The sequence below is a fragment of the Urocitellus parryii genome, chromosome 6, assembly GCF_045843805.1.
Source record: "Urocitellus parryii isolate mUroPar1 chromosome 6, mUroPar1.hap1, whole genome shotgun sequence".
Taxonomy (NCBI): domain Eukaryota; kingdom Metazoa; phylum Chordata; class Mammalia; order Rodentia; family Sciuridae; genus Urocitellus; species Urocitellus parryii.
The window spans coordinates 90052112-90070921 of record NC_135536.1 but is presented as its reverse complement, the minus strand read 5'-3'; the positions used below and the strand labels follow the sequence as shown (position 1 = coordinate 90070921).

Below are 18810 nucleotides of genomic sequence, written 5' to 3'. Positions count from 1 at the left end.
ATTTTGCAAAAAAAAAAAAATATTTTGAGTTAGTCAGTGGACAGATTCTTTTTGAAATTTGTTTTGTTTTTCACCAATCTAAATCTGCAGCTTATCATTCTTCCTCATTTTACAAGCAAGCTTCTTCAAAGATTATCTGACCTCATTGTCACATATTCCATGTATTCTTTAACATATTATAAATTGGCTTCTTTTCTTCCAATCCTGGTGACACCAAGCCCAGTTGTTTATAAGTGAGCACTTCTCAGCTTTTCTACAGCTTTTGTCACTGGCCACTTCTACCTTTGTGAATTGCCCTTCCATAGTTTCTGTGATACCCCTTTCTTAGAGTTTTCTCCTACCTCTTGGACTTATTCCCCTATTTCCCTGAGGGGCTGTTTTATTTTTGCTCAGGCTTTAAGTTATGCTTTTTCCAGATTACATTCTAAAATTTCTTATTTTTTTAATATTTAGTTTTTGTTTGTAGATAGACACAATACCTTTATTTTATTTATTTATTTTTATGTGGTGCTGAGGATCGAACCCAGGGCCTCCCACATGCTAGGTGAGCACTTTACCACTGAACCCCAGCCTCCAAATTTCTTATTTTTTATTCTTTTACTTGTCAATCTTCCAGCTGCATTTGTGGTTCCATCTATTTTTTCATGATAATGGTATATCTGGAGCTCAGTCTTTTTGTTTCAGCACCAGGCCTAAAATTATAATTATCTACTGAATTCCATTTGAATTGTCCTCAAATCTGGCATTCTATTATTCCTTAAAGTATATACAGCCTTTTTTATCCTCTTATTTCAATAGTTTTCATTTTAAGTGTACCAATTTCTAGTAGAAAACTACATGTTTAGTTATCTCTCAAATTTATCCTATTTAATCTATTTTTACTCTAATACTTGGAGAGTTCAACCCCCTTCTTCACTCTCCCAGGATATTGTTGTTATTCCCAGGGCAACTTCTCTGCCTCTAGAATGGACCTTTCCGGAGTCTGACATCCTCACTGCCAGTGCATGATGTTCTAAAATGCAGTATTGTAGTAGTAATTCCTTATCTAAAATTCTTTTAGGCCTGGTGTTGTGGTGCACACTGGTAATCCCAGTGACTCAGGAGGGTGAGGCAGGAAAATAGCAAGTTCAAGGCAAGCCTCAGCAACTAAGGGGAGACCCTGTCTCAAATAAAACAAAACAGGGCAGGGGATGTACCTCAGTGGTAAAGTGCTCCTGGGTTCAATCCCCAGCACTACACAAATAAAACAAAACTTTTAGCTGTTTCTCATTACCCAGTAGTATTTTCCAATATCCATCCATGTTCTGCCTGCTTTGGGTTCATTTAAAGAATTTCCAAAAGATCATATTCTGTATCTTCCCCCACAGATTCTGAATCAGTACAGAATTTAGCAATCTTTTTTAGTTTTAAATTTTTTTTAGTTGTAGATTGACACAATGCCTTTTTTTTGTGGGGGGGGGGGCGTGGTATCAGGAATTGAACTCAGGGGCACTCAACCACTGAGCCACATCCCCAGCACTATTTTATATTTTATTTAGAGTCAGGGTCTCACTGAGTTACTTAGCACCTCATCATTGCTGAGGCTGGCTTTGAACTTGTGATCCTCCTGTCTCAGCCTCCCAGGCCACTGTAATTACAGTCATGCACCACCACACCTGGCCACAATACCTTTATTTTATTTATTTTTATGTGGTGCTGAGGATCGAACCCAGTGCCTCACACTTGCTAGGCAAGCACTCTTCCACTGAGCTACAACCATAGTCTGAACTTAGGAATCTTTAAAAAGTTTCCCAGATAGTTTTGGTAAGCATCCAGATTTGGAAGACACTGATCTTATGTGGTTCTAATTCTTCATCATGGAGTACAAGATCCTTCAGGATCTGGTGCCTAACTGCTTCTTCAGCACTATCTTAACCTTGTTCCCCCTCCACTCATTTACTGTGTTCTAGCCAGATGCTTTTTTCTGGCCCTGGAATTTACTTACCAGGCTTGATCCTTTTTTTTAGACCTTGGCATTGCTTTTGTTTGTTTATTTGAATCAAAGGAAAGATCCCAGATTTATACCTGCTCTACCCCGGATCCCCTCCATATCCCAATCAGCATGTCCTTAGATTTCACACATGGAATTCAGTTGGAAAATCACTAGCCTAATCTGTGAATCAGTGAGGTTCAGAAAAATGACATAACTTGCTAAAGTTATGTAATAGTGAATGGCAGAATGTATCTACAATTGAATATGTATATTTCTAATGTTCTTATTAATTGCTTCTCTGTGCTTTCTTATGTATTGCATCTGAGCATGTTGATCTGAAATAACCTTTTAATCTTTACCTTTCTGAATAAATTACCATTTGTTTGTTTCTTCATTTATTCATTTGTTTATTCATTCAAGAACATGTATTTGACTGCACAAGGAACAGTGCAGAAGCTGGGGGTGGGAAGGTAAAAATTTTGAATAATGTATATTTCCTATCCTCAAGGTTTCAAAACATATTTTTACATTAAATCATAAAATACTGTATAGAAAACAAATTATTGATTTTTTTTTAAAGAAGAGAAACCATAGTGTATCCTTTTTTCACTGTTTTTCTTCCTTTTATTTTTTTATCCAGGGAAAGACCATGTTTGTAGATTTATTGGCTGTGGGAGGAATGACCGATTCAACTATGTGGTCATGCAATTACAGGTAGGTTACCTTGAAAATGTATTTTTAAATCTTTCAATTATGATGAAAGTACCCAATTACAGTGGATATGAATAAAAATGATAACGTTGTTGGTATCATGTCAGAATGTTTTACACTGTTCAGATGGAACTTTATTTAAATAGACTTGATACAGATTTTCCAAAAAGAGAAATGTTTGTCTTTGACAGCTATTTTAGTTGACCTGTATCTTTATTGTCATCATTATATCCCAGTATAGATTGTGAGGTATAATGTGAGTTTTGTCCTGTCCCTTCCTGTTCCTTCCTCTGCATTTTTGTTACCTTAGGCATTTAATTTCCCATTTAGGTTCTCCAATATCAACTGTGACTTTTAAAAAATTTAAACATTAGTTGAGATATAGGGTGATATAGGGTGAGATATATTCTTCTCTGTCTCTTTCCATTATTAACATAGGTCTATTCCCTCTCTTTTAGATGGGGGAATTGGGTCAAGGGAGCAGAGGAAAAAAAATTCAGAAAGGGACTATGCAAGTAATGGTTATAGGAGGGAGAAGAGGGAAAATATCCTTAACATATCCAAATGAGAAGAGGGAAACCATTATATTTTCTCTCACACTACCCTCTGCCCCTGGGGGAAAAAAATTCTCTCTCTCTCCCTCTTCTCTCTCTTCTCTCTCTCTATTCTTTTTCTCTCCCCCTTCTCCCCCTCCCCACCTCTCTCTCTCCTCTCTCTCTGTTACCCTCAAAGCCATGGTTCAGTTTGTTGCCTAACTTTGAAATCTCAGGATTACTTTTCATCTATAGCAAATTTTGTTTGGGGCTTTTGGTTTTTTTATTTTCTTTCAAATTACTGACATAACAATGATTTCAGACTTAGATCTTGGCCTAAGTGCTTCCTCTTCTCATCAGAAGACTTTTCTTGTTTACCTCAGCCATCCTTCAGCATTTGATTTAGACCTAAAGATATTAGCCTTTCTGTAGACTGTAGTTAAAGTGTTTTTGAATTATGTGGTCCACTATCTTTTTTTTTTCTTTTTTACAATGTCTTTCTTTATTTATTTTTATGTGGTGCTGAGGATTGAACCCAGTGCCTCCCAGTGCAAGGCAAGCGCTGTACCCCTGAGCTACAGCCCCAGCCCCTTCACAATCTTTTGAGCCAGCATAGTTTTATTTTTTGAAGAAGCTCTCCTTATACCTTTCTGGTTCATTAATATGGACCCTGCTTTCTCTCACATTGGCCAGTAGTAATGGAACTGTTTGTTATTTTATAGTTTTTGTATGGCTTTATTAAAACATACTATTTGATTCTCATCATACCCCCTCAAGGGAAGGAGAGGACAGATTTACCCCCATTTTGCAAATGGAGGAGCTGAAGTGTAGGGAGGTTTGTGGTTTGATAAAGACTGCTTGATGGGTTTCAAAACTTAATAGGAAACCTGAGGCCAATATTCTTGTTGTAATGGAGAAAACTCTTCAGTTTTATCTTTAGGTTACTGCTGACTCTATAACTATGGAGAGGATTCTCTACAGATTCTCTCTCAGTCTCAGGTCATTCTCATTTTTATTCTTGCACTAATCAAAATCACACTCTATAAATATATAAATAATATATATTGTTAATATTGGGAGTCTAAGGCCATTGCATACATTTATTTTCTAAATTCTTCTAGTAAGATTTACAACCAGATCTCAACCATGGCCTTTATGGCCTTTGGCGGGCTCCAATGGAGCCTTTCCATTTCACTTGCATACTGTATTTTTCCCTTTCATAAGAAAGTTAACTCGCCATTAAACCCCTATCTTTACAGTTATGGTTGACCTGATTTGGGACAAGGCTACAACAAGTATAATTGACATATAACTGTTGGGTTTCTCCCATACATTTTGGTAAAATTCAATTGCTCTCTCCTAGCTACCCACTGATAGTCCTAAAAACCCCAAATGCATTATAATTTGTAAATTAACCTCAATCTTGTCTTCCTGGTAGTTCAATTACATAGTATCTGCCTTAAAATTTTTGAGGAATGCCTGGCACAGTGGCACCATGCCTATAATCCTAGTGACTTGAAGTTGAGGCAGGAGAATCACAGTTTCAAGACCAGCCTCAGCAATTTAATGAGGTCCTAAGCAACATGGTGTAAGACCTTGTCTCGAAAGAAAAAATTAAAAGGGCTGGGGATATATAGCTCAGTGATAAAGGACCCCTGGGTTCAATCCCCAGTACCAAAACATTTTTTCTATTTATAGATATCTAGCTATTTTACCATGGAAGTAGGTCTTTAAAAGTTATAGGTTAAGGCCATTTATTTTCTAAATGCTGCTAGTAAGATTTACAACCAGATCTCATCTTGTGTCCAGTCAACATTGGGGCTTTACCTGAGCATCCTTAACATATCCAAATGGTTATTTTATAATAAGCTCATCACCTAGAGAAGGGCAAAATGATACAGTTGAGTCCTATAAAAAAGTTTTTCATAACATGAAACCACTGAAGATGGGTATTTGAGAGGAGAAAAAAATTGTTTAAGCGGGCGTGGTGGCATATGCCTGTAATTCCAGTGGCTCAGGAAGCTGAGATAGGAGGATCACGGGTTCAAAGCCAGCCTCAGCAGTGGTGGGGTACTAAGCAACTCAGTGAAACCCTGTCTCTAAATAAAATACAAAATAGGGCTGGAGATGTGGCTCAGTGGTCCAGCGCCCCTGAGTTCAATTCCCAACATACCGCCCCTTAAAAAAAATCTCCTTTATTTTAATCAGGGCCTACCCTAAATAAACTTTGTTTCCTTTCACTAACTTCAGAGTCTTTCACTGAGCAGGGAGCAGCACAAATCTTTAAGTCCAATCACTAATTAAAATGGAGTCATTTGATCTCTAGAAATGCCCATATTCTAGATTTTCTGATTATTTCCATGTGGTATTTCACATGTTCTTACACTCCTGTAATTTCTATAAACTGATGATTAGGTAAGATTTCACTTTTTTTTTGGCAAAGGTGGGCATCACAGGAGGCAGCATCAGGTTGTGTCTATTTTAGTGATATTAAATTGGTTCACAGACTTTGGCCTGATTCACCTATTTTTAAAGTTCCCCATGATTGATCTCCTAATGATTTTTATTACACCATCAATAATGTTTTCCTATAATATTATTTTCAGTGGAAGTTGTTAATATGCTATTCTATCATTTTTTCTTTGTTTATTAGCCAAAATTCATTAAAAAGCAATCCATCCACTCTTAGTCCTGAGGTGATTTCTTATAAAAAATTTCTTATAGTATAGCAGGGCTAATATTTGGTTCTTTTGTTTATTAACTTCAGAAAAATGAGCTATTTTCATATAGAAGGCTAATGAGCTATATCTCTTTTGCTCACCTTAAATATAATTATGAATCATGGATTTAACATATTTGATGTTTTCCATGTATTGTAGCTTTTCTTTTCATTTATTTATTTATTTATGCACACACATGTCCTTTTAATCTGGTATCATCTCTCAGGCCCAGAAGAAAAAACATCCCCCTTTCCCTCCGTCATTCCCTTCCAAGGTCCCCAATCAGGTTCCATGAATCCATAGAGGGTTACATTTAGTGATGAGCTGGGGTCTTAAGACTTGAGAAAGAGTCAGATTCTAGAAGTCTCAAGTCTTGGAGGGCTTCCAGTAGCTGTTCCTGGGCAGCACCAATAAAGGAATTCTCCAGGAAGGCAGGCAAGCCTCCCACGCCATTGCCACAGCTTCCAGCTGCTTTAGGGTCAGGCGCTTGACGTAGAAATGGGCCACCTCACGCGGTCTGGCCCTGTTGTATGAGCTCCAGTAATCAGTGCGCTCCATGCAGAAGGCAGACATGGCTTCACCAAGCTCCTCCACGTGCAATTCTCGGTTCAGTCCGTCCTCCAGGCTGCTGCCCTGCATGTCCACAAAGCCGCCTGGGAAGCCCAGGCATTCATCAAAGTGCATCTGCATCAGCAAGGCATACTGCAGTGGGATGCATCCCTGGGTCGGGCACGTAAAGTAGAGGGTGGAAAGCATGCCTTCAGCAGGACCCCAAAGCCTGGGCCTTGGCCAGCTCCACCTTGTGGCCCCCAGGTCATGGCTGGAAGATCTCTCTTCCTCTGTAGCTTTTCTTTTTAATGCTCACATTGTCTCATTGCCTTTTTTTTTTTTCTGGTGGGGGTGGGGGAGTACTAGGAATTAAACCTAGAAGTGATTTACCACAGAGCTACATCCCCAGGCCATTTTATTTTTATTTTGACACAGGATTTTTCTGAGTTGCTTAGGGTGGCCTTGAATTTGCTATCCTCTTGTCTCAGCTTTCTGAGTTGCTGGGAATACAGGCATGTGCTGCCATGGGGGCTCTCCCATTGCCATTTTTTTAAAGTATTTATTTTTTAGTTATAGGTAGACATAATATCTTTATTTTATTTTTATATGGTGCTAAGGATGGAATCCAGTGCCTCACACATGTTAGGTGAGTGCTCTGCCTCTGAGCCACAACCCTGGCCCTCCCATTGCCAATTTTTGACCCCAAGTGCTGAGTCCTTTTTCCTTTAGGAATTGTGGAACCAGTAACAAGACCAAGCATCACTTAAGCAGTGAAGGAGACTTTTATTATTGACAAGAACAGAAGTAGGACATAAACTTACAAATCAACTTCCCACCCCTTAGGGATTGGGGTTATAAATATAGGGTAAAAAAAAAATGAAGGGTTGGCAATTTTTGACCCTGTCTCAAAATAAAAAAATAAAAAGGGCTGGGGATGTAGCTTGGTGGCAGAGCCCTTTCCTAGCATGCAGGAGACCCTGGGTTTGACCCCCCAGCACTGAAAAAGCAAAACAGAGGTAAGGGAAGGCATATTACTGCCTTTTTGGGGAATGGGTGGAAATTTGGGGGGAATTTTGGCATTATCTCTTTCTGATCCTTTTATGATTTTTTCCATTTGTCTTGCCAGTTATCAATTGTCTGGATGGTAAGAGGAAGTGTCTTTTAAAGCATACACCAAAAAGTTTGTCTGAAGGTCATTCTGTCAGCCATCTTAGATCGATCCAGTTTTAGCTAGTCTATATGAAGAGGAACTTCTGACCTTCATGCATCCTGTTCTGAAAGATAAGCAAGACTAGGGTAGGATAGAAATTCTGCTGTTATGGAGACAATACAAGATTAGGGCTGCAGGACACCATCTTTAGCCAATTGAACTTTCTTCAGGTTGGGTCCTGATTCATTTTGACAGGATTAAATAGCAGTCTTTGATGGCATCCTTATTTTTTGGTACAATATGGTATAGTAAGCTCATTCTACATATTCATGCTCTGGTTCTGAAACCAGCCATTTCTTCATTAAACATTGTTCCTTTTAATGGGCTATTTGGAGACCACAGTCTGGATGCTATGAATGCATATTGCAATGGATTGATCATTGTTTTTAATTCTTTCCAAGTGGCTGTTTAGGAAATACATTTTTGTGTGTGTGTTGTAGATGAACACAATACATTTATTTATTTATTTATTTATTTTTGTGTGGTGCTGAGAATTGAACCCAGTGCCTCACACATGCCAAGCAAGCGTTCTGCCGCTGAGCTACAATCCCAGCCCCCGGATACATTATTTAAAAAAAAAATTGTTTTAATAGTTTTTAGTTTTAAGTGAATACAATATCTGTATTTCATTTTTATGTGGTACTGAGAATGGAATCCAGTACCTCATGCATGTCAAGTAAGCACTCTACTACTGAGCCATAACCCCAGCCACTCCAGTACATTATTTTTAAAGAAAAAGTATGCTATGGTTCATATTGATGCTTATAATTAAAATTTACATTAGCAGAATTGCTAATAATTTTTTATATTTTTATTTCTTTGCCTTTATGTACTTTTTAATATATATAGATGAAATAATATGATTATAATTTACATGAAAATAATGTAGCATGTGTGTACATGACAGGAGAAGTTATTTTTTAGGAGGTGGATAATAGACAAAGAAAGATTGGCCATGAATTGATAATTTTTAATTCTGGGTGTATGGTGGGTACATGAATGTTTATTGTGTTATTTTCTCCCTTTTGGGTATATTTTTCACTTTCAATAATAAATTGGATTTGTATTGGAATCTTGTTAAATATATAGAATTACTTGGTAGAAATGGACTTTTTTCCATTTACCGCGTATTACTGTATAAAAAGATCATTTAAAAAAATACAAATAATTAAGCTCGGTGTGGTGGCACACACTTGTAATCCCAGCAAATTGGGCAGCCGAGGAAGGAGGATCATAAGTTTGAGGCCAGCCTCAGCAACTTAGTGAGATCCTGACTCAAAATAAAAATAAAAAGGGCTGGAGATGTAACTCTTTCTCCCATTCTCTTGTCAGCCTATGTTTATCTTCTCAGTTATTGCTGATTGATCAGCAAATGTAAGATAAAATCTTACTATTTTATTTTTTACTTTTTGGTACTAGGGATTGAACCCAGGGGCACTTTACTACTGAATTACATCGCCAACCTTTTTAGTTTTTACTTTGAGACAGGTTCTTGCTAAATTGCTTAAGGCCTCCATAAGTTGCTCTTGAACTTGAGATCCTCCTGCTTCAGCCTGCCAAGTTCCTGGGATCACAGGTGTGCACTATCACACCCGGCTTCATATTACAGAATAATAGAAGTAGAGCGACTGGGATATTTAAATCCCCTGTGACATGGGGGCCAGTCTCTAATCTTTGGGAAGTGGGGCAATTTGAGCTCGCTCTGCTCTTCTTTTCAGATTACAGGTTTGTTGTCTAAGCAAAAAGGAGTAATTTTGGTGAAACAGAATTATGAAAAAGCACTGTAGGATGGGGCTGGGGATGTGGCTCAAGCGGTAGCTCGCTCGCCTGGCATGTGTGCGGCCCGGGTTGGATCCTCAGCACCACATACAAACAAAGATGTTGTGTCCTCCGAGAACTAAAAAATAAATATTAAAAAAATTCTCTCACTCTCTCTTAAAAAAGAAAGAAAGAAAGAAAGAAAAAGCACTGTATGAAAAGAACACTTTGGAGTTAAACAGACAGATTTGAATAAAATGCTTTACTGCCAGATGCGGTGATGTACATCTGTAATCCCAGCAACTCAGGAGGCTGAGGCAGGAGGATGGAAATTCCACTTGCATTTATATTGAAATCTTGGTAAAGCACCCCTGGGTTCAATCCCTAGAACCAAAAAATTTTAAAAATAAATAAAACAGCTTTACCATAACATGTTAACATAATTGACCCTCTTTGAATCTCACTCAGTTTCTTCATCTGTAAGACAGGAATAGTAACAATTTCTATTTAGGGTGCTGTGAGGATTAAATGGAATTATGAATGTTAATACATCTGGCACAGACAAGGTACCATCCATTGCTTTTTATCCACTGCTACAAGTAATTGAATGTTTGTCATATCATATTTGGAAATAATAACAACATTTAGTATTTGTTGAGTACCTAATGTATACCACACAGTAAACTTACATGGGTCTTGTTTAGTCTTCACAAAACTCTGTGAGATGTGTATTATTACCTATTTTATGAGAAAAACTGATGCAAAAAAAATTAAGTAGCTTGTATGGGAGTATGTATTAGGCAGTAATTTGGGATGATATATATTTTATATCTTTCAAAATAATCAGGTCTGGGCTAGGGTTGTGGCTCAGCGGTAGAGCACTTGCCTAGCATGTGCGAGGCTCTGAGTTTGATCCTTAGCACCACATGAAATAGATAAATAAAATAAAGGTATTGTGTGCAACTGCAACTAAAAAAATAATAATAAATATTTTAAATAATGAGGCCTATATTTTGTTATGATGTCAGAGATTAAGGGAAACATGATGAATCAGAAATAAAATGTTAAAAACTGGTATTTTAAAAATTTATCTGAAATATTTGTGTTATTAAGAGAATATCTCCATTGAGTGAGAGCATCACAACTTGGGTAAAACCTTTGCTATTTCAGTTGCAGCATTTTTCTAATGGTAAATGAACAGTTTTCCAGTTTTAGTACCATAATGGAAAGTGGTTATCTGGTTTCCACAGGGTCGGAATCTGGCAGATCTTCGCCGTAGCCAGTCCCGGGGCACATTCACCATTAGCACTACTCTTCGCCTGGGTAGGCAGATTCTGGAGTCCATTGAAAGTATCCATTCAGTGGGATTCTTGCACCGAGACATCAAACCGGTAGGGGACTTTTCCTGCCTTAGTAGAGAAGGAATTTTTTTTAGTACTCTTGGTGTTATAATGGAACACAATAAATTACAAATGCAGTCTTCGGTATTTGCTATGGTTAAATACAAAGGAATATTTTTATTTCTGTGGACACCTAGAAGCAAAAATGTAACTTACCTCTTAGTTTTTCTTGAAGTTATAATTACAAACCACAACTAATTTCAAGAGCTTTTCTCATACCATGAAAATATTACTTGCCAGACAGGTGTGATGGCACTTGGTTGTAATTCCAGCTGTTTGGGAGGCCAAAGCAGGAGGAATGCAAATTTGAGGCCAGCCAGTGAGACCCTGTCTCAAGGTAAAATTTATAAAAGGGCTAGGGATGTTGCTCACTGGGAGAGCACTTGCCTAACAGGTGTGAGACCCTGGGTTCAATCCCCACTATCCTTCCTCACAACATACAGATGTTTCTTGCCGCCAAATTAAAAATAATTTATGTTTGACTGATATTATTATGTGTTAACATTGCAAATTACTCAGCCTTAAATCTAAATCAATAGTTATTCTTTGGATCTCCCCATGATATTGATTTAAAAATATATGTATTTTGCTTTTAGTTGTTCACATTGTTTTCTCCATTTTTCAAGCAGAAATTGTATTTATAAGAAATCAGAATATTCTCTGAAAGACTATTTTTCTTCTGAGTGCTGCTATTTATATTTTCCTTAGAAATTGTGATTTCCATCCTGAAATAATGTTTTTGCTTTTTCCTTTGGGATGTTTTATTGATCATGAGGGGAAATGACCCACTGCTGGTGTATTTTATTTACTGTAAAAGTATCCTGTAGTTGAAAAGTATAACCATCTGTTGTTATATGATTTCTAAAATTAAATAGTTTACAGGAAAACACCAAATTGACATAATAGAGTCAGATTTAATGTTATGTAACATTTCTCCTCAGCCTCCCAAGTCATTATTTGAGAAGCCTAATGATTGAAGAGTTTCCATATTAATCATAAGGTTCCATAAGTACTTTTAAAGGAAATTAACAATTCTATAAAAGTGTGGAATTTTACCTTATTTATAAATTCATTTTCACAAATTTAGGATCCTTAAACATTACATTGTTTTTCTTTAAGGAAAGAATGCAAAGTATATTTTCCTGAAGTCTATATTAAAAACGTTTCCTTAAACTGTATTTTAAATTTAGTGAAATTCAGCTTTATGACGCTAATAGGAAATTCTTTTAAATTTCTGAGCTATGTTTGTTTTCTGCCCGCCCCCCATTTCTACTTTTAAAAAATAGGGTTGGGTGGGTGCAGTGGCACATTCCTGTAATCCCAGTGATTTGGGAGGATCAAAAGTTTTGAGGCCAACCTCAGCAACCTAGCCCTCAGTAACTTAGTGAGATCCTGTCTCAAAATCAAAAATAAAAAAGGACTGGGGATGTTGCTCAGTGGTTAAGTGCCCTTGGTTTCAATCCCTGGTACAAAAAAAAGGTATGGTATGGACCAGGTGCAGTGGTACATACCAGTAATCCCAGCAACTCAGGAGGCTCAGGCAGGAGGATCACAAATTCAAGGCCAGTCTGGGCAACTTAGGTGCCCAAATAAAAAATAAAATAAATAAAAAATAAAAAGGATTGAGGGGGGAAAAACCACTAAGGAGTTAGGTTATCATTTAAGTAGTTATTTAGATTACAATTCAAATAATTTAAAGGGTTTTTTTGTTTGTTTTGTTTTTTGTTTTTGCAGTCCTAGGGATTGAACCCTGAGGTGCTTTACCACTGTGCTACATCCCTACATCCCTGTCCTTTTTTATTTTTCCTTTTTGAGGTAGTCTAAGTTGCTGAGACTGATCTCAAAGATTACAATTTTGTAATTTTTGTAATCCTCCTTCTTCAGCCTCCCAAGTAGCTAGGACTACAGATATCTTAAGGAATTTAGAGTTCTGAACTTAGTTAAATCAGTATTATATTGTGTGTAACTTTATACAGTTGCTTAAATTGTTTTTTGTCCAAAGATTATCTGATGCTAGGCATTAATAGAACCAGCAACTAAATTATGTATTAATATGTAGTAAACATCATTGATTAGAATAGTGTATCTAGAACATGTTTCAGATTTTAATAGATTAAGAATTAGAAAGGTAAAATGTATGAAGTAAATATTATATGAATATGTGTATTTCCTTCTTTATTTTTCTAGTCAAACTTCGCCATGGGTCGTTTTCCTAGTACATGTAGAAAGTGTTACATGCTTGATTTTGGCTTGGCTCGACAATTTACCAATTCCTGTGGTGACGTCAGACCAGTAAGATTTTTCATATTACCATTAAATATTTGATAATTAACCTATTATTTATAGTATTCTTCTTTTAAAGAAATGATAATTATGTATCAGAAAGAATGTCATTTAGCTCTGGGATGTAGCTCAGTGGAAAAAAATAGCATTTGCTAAGAAATAGCATGTAGACTTTATGATTACATCATAGACAAATTAAGAAGTTTTATCATTGAAAGTCATTGTTTTAAAGTAATGTATATTCTAGGCAGATTCAGAATGGTCTGATAGTAAGAACATATATTATCCCTTTGGGATTAGAGGTCTTTTTTGCAATCTGATGCCTTTCCTATGTGCTGCAATTCTTCTGCTTCAATTATTACTGCACTGTTCAATTTCAGTTGTTTCTCTTTCTTGATGTTCCCTATTTAATGTGACATTATCTTCATAATTTACTTCTCTAATTAAGCTTTTCTTTAGTTCTATGAATATATTTATAATGGCTGCTTTGAAAATCTTCATGTTGAACCCAGTACTCTCACAGGCTTTTTTTTGGGGCGGGGGTGTCCACTTTTTTCCCCATTCATGGGTCATACTTTCCTGAATCTTTGCATGGCTGGTGATTTATTGTTGGAAACTGGACATTTTCAATTTTAGGCCTGAAAGGATTATTACTGAAGGCACAACAGCACGATAAGAGAGAATGTGTGTGATAAAGAATTTGATCAAATATCAAGGGTGAAAAGATAACAGTGTAGAGAATTTTTGCTAAACTGACCTACAGGACTCTTGCTAAAACTGGACTAAGTAGGAACAACAAGTGTGCCCCCAGCTCTGGACCTATTTGAGAAGAGATGTCAGAGGAGCTTTTCCAGAGTTAGGTCAAGAAAGAAAGTCTTTGTCAGAGGCAGAATGCAAGAAGGGCACTTCTGCCTCTTCAACTTCACCAGCTCAGGACTTAGCCTCCTCATCAACAAGCACTGGGGATAAGAAGAAAAATGCAGAAGTCTTGCTCCTTCAAGAACAAAAGCCCTCAGTCTGAGAACTGAGAAAGGAGGTTAGCTCTATCTTCTTGGCTACAGAAGTCTGCAGGGGCTTACCCTAGTTGAGCCAGGATAGGGGAATGAGCAGTCTTGGGGCAAATGCCACAGATGCTTGACCTTTCTTGCAAGTTTTTAGTAAAATAACTAGAGTGAAGGCCCAAATGAAGGCTTGACCTTTCTTACAAGTTATTTTACTTTCTTATAAGTTTTCCTGAAAAGATGTTTCCTCATTTGTTTGCCTTTAGGACTATTTCTACAGGGTTTAAATGATTGTTTTAAAAATGTTTCCTAGTGTTACTGAGAAGTGGGTCAGTTGAGCTCCTTACATTGTCATGGCGACACTCAATCTCCTACTGCAATTCTTCTGATGTTTACTTTCAACTTTCCTTTAAATTTGATTATTGATTGTGATTAGTTTTCATTTCTGTTAGTTTAGTTGCACAAAAGTTAAAAAAAAACACTAGATTTTATTGGGGCAACTATCTAATAATAGTTTTATACATAAATGCAAATTGTAATTAAAGTATAGACACACGAGGAGCTTAAGTGTCTCAAATTATGGGAACCTTTCCATCTACAGAGACGGTCTTGCATTTTTTAAAGGTCTTACATTAATGGATAAGAAGGTAGATAATAAACAGATTTTTATGTGACTTATTAAATTCAAGTATATATTTCTATTCTGATGATCAGATTTTAATTTATTTTTTTCCCCTCAGGTTTTAGGTTTTTTGTTTTTTCTGGTATTGGGGATTGAACCTGGGGCTCTCTACTACTGTGCTTCATCCCCAGCCCTTTTTATTTTTAAATTTTGAGACAGGATCTTACTAAACTGCTGAGGCAAGCCTCCTGCCTCGGCCTCCTGACATTCCTTGCTGGGAGTATAGGCCTGTGCACTGCACCTGGCTCAGTTTTGGTTTTTAGAACACTGCTAAATTATTGTTTATTCATTCATAAAATATGTTTAGTGAATACATATTACATGTGAAGCATGTATATAGATGCTAGAACCACAGTAGTGAACAAGAGCAAACAAAATCATGGATCTTTATGGAGGTTATATTTTAGCGACTAAGATAGATAATTTTATATAGAAATGCTACGAAGAAACGAAAAGCTGAATATTGACATAGAAAGTGATAGATAGTGAGGATAAGAGATTATTTTTGAAGTATAGATTAGAAAAGACCTCTAAGAAGGTATTGAATTGAAAATTGAATGAAAAATGAGACGAACCATATGAATATCTAGAGGGAGAATGTTCTAGGCAGTGGAAATAGCAAGTGCAAAGATACTCTGAGGTATAATAAGTAAACATGTTTAAGGAAAGCAGGAATGCCACTGTGACTATAGGATAGTAAAGAAAGAGTATGTAGAGAGAGACAGATTGAAGAAGCCAACAGACCCTAGATTATGTATGACTTTTAAAGAGATGGATTGTAGTCTAAGAATGATAGGAAGCTTTAACAAAAATTTCAGGGGTAATTACTTAATCTGTTACATGGCCTGTTAATGAGCTAATGCTTCCTTCTCCCACTTACTCAGCAACTTGAGCCCTCACTCTGGTTATTTTACTAAGATTTGTGTGACCGTGTTGAACTTGTTTGGGTTTCTTCTGAAAACATGCTGAACTTTCTCTTGGCCCTTAGTTGAAATGTTTATATAGCTTCTGCTAATATTCTTCCATAATTTTATATATCTTAAAAGGGTCATTGATATGATACTTTATAAAAGTGAGCTTGAAACCATCAATAACTTCTTAAAGAAAATCTCATTTTATTTTATTTTTTAAATTTTTATTAGTTATTGATGGACCTTTATTTATTTATTTATTTATTTTTTAAAGAGAGAGTTTTAATATTTATTTTTCAGTTTTCGGCAGACACAACATCTTTGTTTGTATGTAGTGCTGAGGATCGAACCCTGGCCGCACGCATGCCAGTTGAGTGCGCTACTGCTTGAGCCACATCCCCAGCCCAAGAAAATCTCATTTTAGATGATTAAAATATTTGTGCTAAAAAAAGATTTGAGGGCTGGGATTATGGCTCAGTGGTACAGTCTTGCCTAGCATGCATGAGGCACTGGGTTCAATCCCCAGCAACACATTGGGAAAAACAAACAAACAAACAAAAAAACCCACAAACTAAATAAAGGTATTGTGTTCATCTACAATTGCAAATATATAAAAAAAAGATTTGAGTAGATATATCATCAAAGAAGAGATACAGATGACAAATAATAATATTCACCATCATTAGTTATTAGGTAAATGCAAGTTGAAACCACTGTGAGATACCACTGTACACCAATTAGATGGTTAAAACAAACCCCCCCCTAAAAGAAAAAAAGACGAATGCTGAGTACTCATGAGGTTGCCAGACGCCCTTAAATTTTTTTTTTTTTTTAATTTTGAGACAGAGTCTGGATAAATTGCTTAGGTTGACCTTGAACTTGTATCTTTCTGCCTCAGTCTCCTCCAAGTACCTGGGATTGTAGGCATGCATCACTGCACATGGCAGGCTTATATATCTGTAAGATAAATTTCTAGAAGTGAAATTGCTGGGTCAAGGAGAAGATACACATTTGCAATTTTGATAAATATTAGTAAATTGCCATCAACTAGAGAAGTTTTAAGAGATTGCCTTTTCTTTTTTTAATATACATTTATCTTATTTATTTATTTTTATGTGGTGCTGAGGATCGAACCCAGGGCCTCGAATGTGCTAGGCAAGCACTCTACCACTGAGCCACAACCCCAGCCGAAGAGACTGCCTTTTCCAAAACCAATAAAATGCTGCCTAGTCATAAGACTTTTTCTTCTTCCCTCCTAGTAAATGGAATTAATCCTTACCACTTCTGAGCTTTTGTAGTTGTACTTTGCTAATGGTATTCATTACAGTCTGCTTTGAATTAGAATTATTTGAATATATTGAACTATTTGCAATTCCCCAATGGGGTTTGAGTTGCTTTGCTACATTAAATATAAATAAGGTGATTGGATTTCTTTGACTTGGTATTATTTCTTTGATTAGTTACATTAAGATTTATCTAAACAGCTGATGTCTGTTCAATTGGATTTCAGTCTTAGCAGAAGTCAGGTCAGAGCTAGGTCAATGATACTTGGAAATGGGAAGAATCTCCTGGCCTTATCTTGGTTAGAATCCATCATAGGGAAGTCTAGTTGCCTAATTAAACTGGGCATGAGGTTGCAGAATGTGGTAATAGGTCCAGAGATTTTCATCCTGCCAATTATTAGAATGAAAATAATTGGACAAAATTGCATGCTACAAAAAACAGTTTTTGTGTTAGCTGAGGGCTATGTAAGTTAATGAACAAAAATAATACAACCTTTGCTGGGCGTGGTGGCGCATGCCTGTAATCCCAGCAGCTCAGGAGCCTGAGGCAGGAGGATCAAGAGTTCAAAGCCAGCCTCAGCAGAAAGCTAGATGCAAAGCAACTCAGTGAGACCCTGTCTCTAAATAAAAATAATAAAATAAAATAAAAAATAGGGCTGGAGATGTGGTTCAGTCATCAAATGTCCCTGAGTTCAATACCTGGTACCCAAGAGAAAAAGAAAAAGAAGAAAAGAAAAGAAAAATACAACCTCTGAAATGTTATTTACTGAAAACTATCGATAGTAGCCTTTCATATATCCTTTTAGGTGTTTTTCTTCTAGAAAGAGAAATCTTTGACCTCAAGAGTTTCATTAACCAAGTTGGACTATTAGATATTGATCCCTCCCTCCCTCTCTTCCTTCCTTTCTTCCTTCCTTGGTGTTGCTAGGAATTGAGCCCAGGGCCTCACACATGCTATGCCAGCACTTTACCACTGATCCATATCCCTAGCCCAAGATATTCTTGTTACTCATGTTGTAGGAAAATGTTGAGATCTACTAACTATGATTGTCAATAACTGGCAGCTAAAACAGTGAAGGAGATTTTAAGAGATTGCAGGAACTTTTGATTACTAAGATATGTTATTAGAGATTATTTTGAAATAAAATCTTGAAAAAGTATTTAAAGAGAAAAGAAATGAGAATAGACAACCAGTTTGAATAGATTAAATATAGATTACAAAAATGAGTAAATGGAGGAAGAACACTTCAATTGTTTACTTTAGTCTTATGCTATAGCATATGACCAAAGTGATTCTAATAAATGAGAATTATCTTTTTTTTTCCCCCCAAGTTGCTGGGGATTGAACCCAGAGCCTTGAGCATCCAGGCAAGCAGTCTACCACTAAGCTACATCTCTAGCCCAGGATTTTAAAAATAACATTTATTGTAGTCTTTTTCTAATAAAAGTAATACATATTGAGGAAATTTTGAAATTATTGGGGAAAAAATCCACTAACAAAAATGATTGGCTGTGATCCTTTTCAAGTTTGTCAGTTTTCATATTGAAATATAGTGCTATCTATGACTCTTCAGGGCACTGACTTGATCCCTGTAAAGCAGTAGAATGATTTTAAGTTGAAAAATCTTACTTTGATGCCTGGTTTTATTACTTACTGAGATTCAGAGACTGTTTCTATGTTTGTAAAATGAGCTGGACAGAGTTTTCACAAAGAGTTTATATCCTGTGTAATGAAAGAAGATAGGCAATAAATTAAAATATAAACAGACAATATGGTAAAATTATAAATAAAATTGA

At 36.4% G+C, this 18810-nt stretch overlaps 1 protein-coding gene and 1 pseudogene across 4 annotated transcripts in view; one reads left to right on the top strand and one right to left on the bottom strand.

The window, feature by feature from the left end:
• Ttbk2 (tau tubulin kinase 2) overlaps positions 1-18810 on the top strand; it is a 141104-nt gene that overhangs the window by 84634 nt on the left and 37660 nt on the right. For all 4 annotated transcript variants that reach the window (XM_026390552.2, XM_026390544.2, XM_026390566.2 and 1 more), the window contains 3 exons: positions 2613-2686; positions 10704-10844; positions 13041-13145. In XM_026390552.2, coding sequence (XP_026246337.1) covers positions 2613-2686; positions 10704-10844; positions 13041-13145 — 320 coding nt within the window. The remainder of the gene's footprint in view (positions 1-2612; positions 2687-10703; positions 10845-13040; positions 13146-18810) is intronic.
• Positions 6250-7749, bottom strand: LOC113183514 (U8 snoRNA-decapping enzyme pseudogene; annotated as a pseudogene).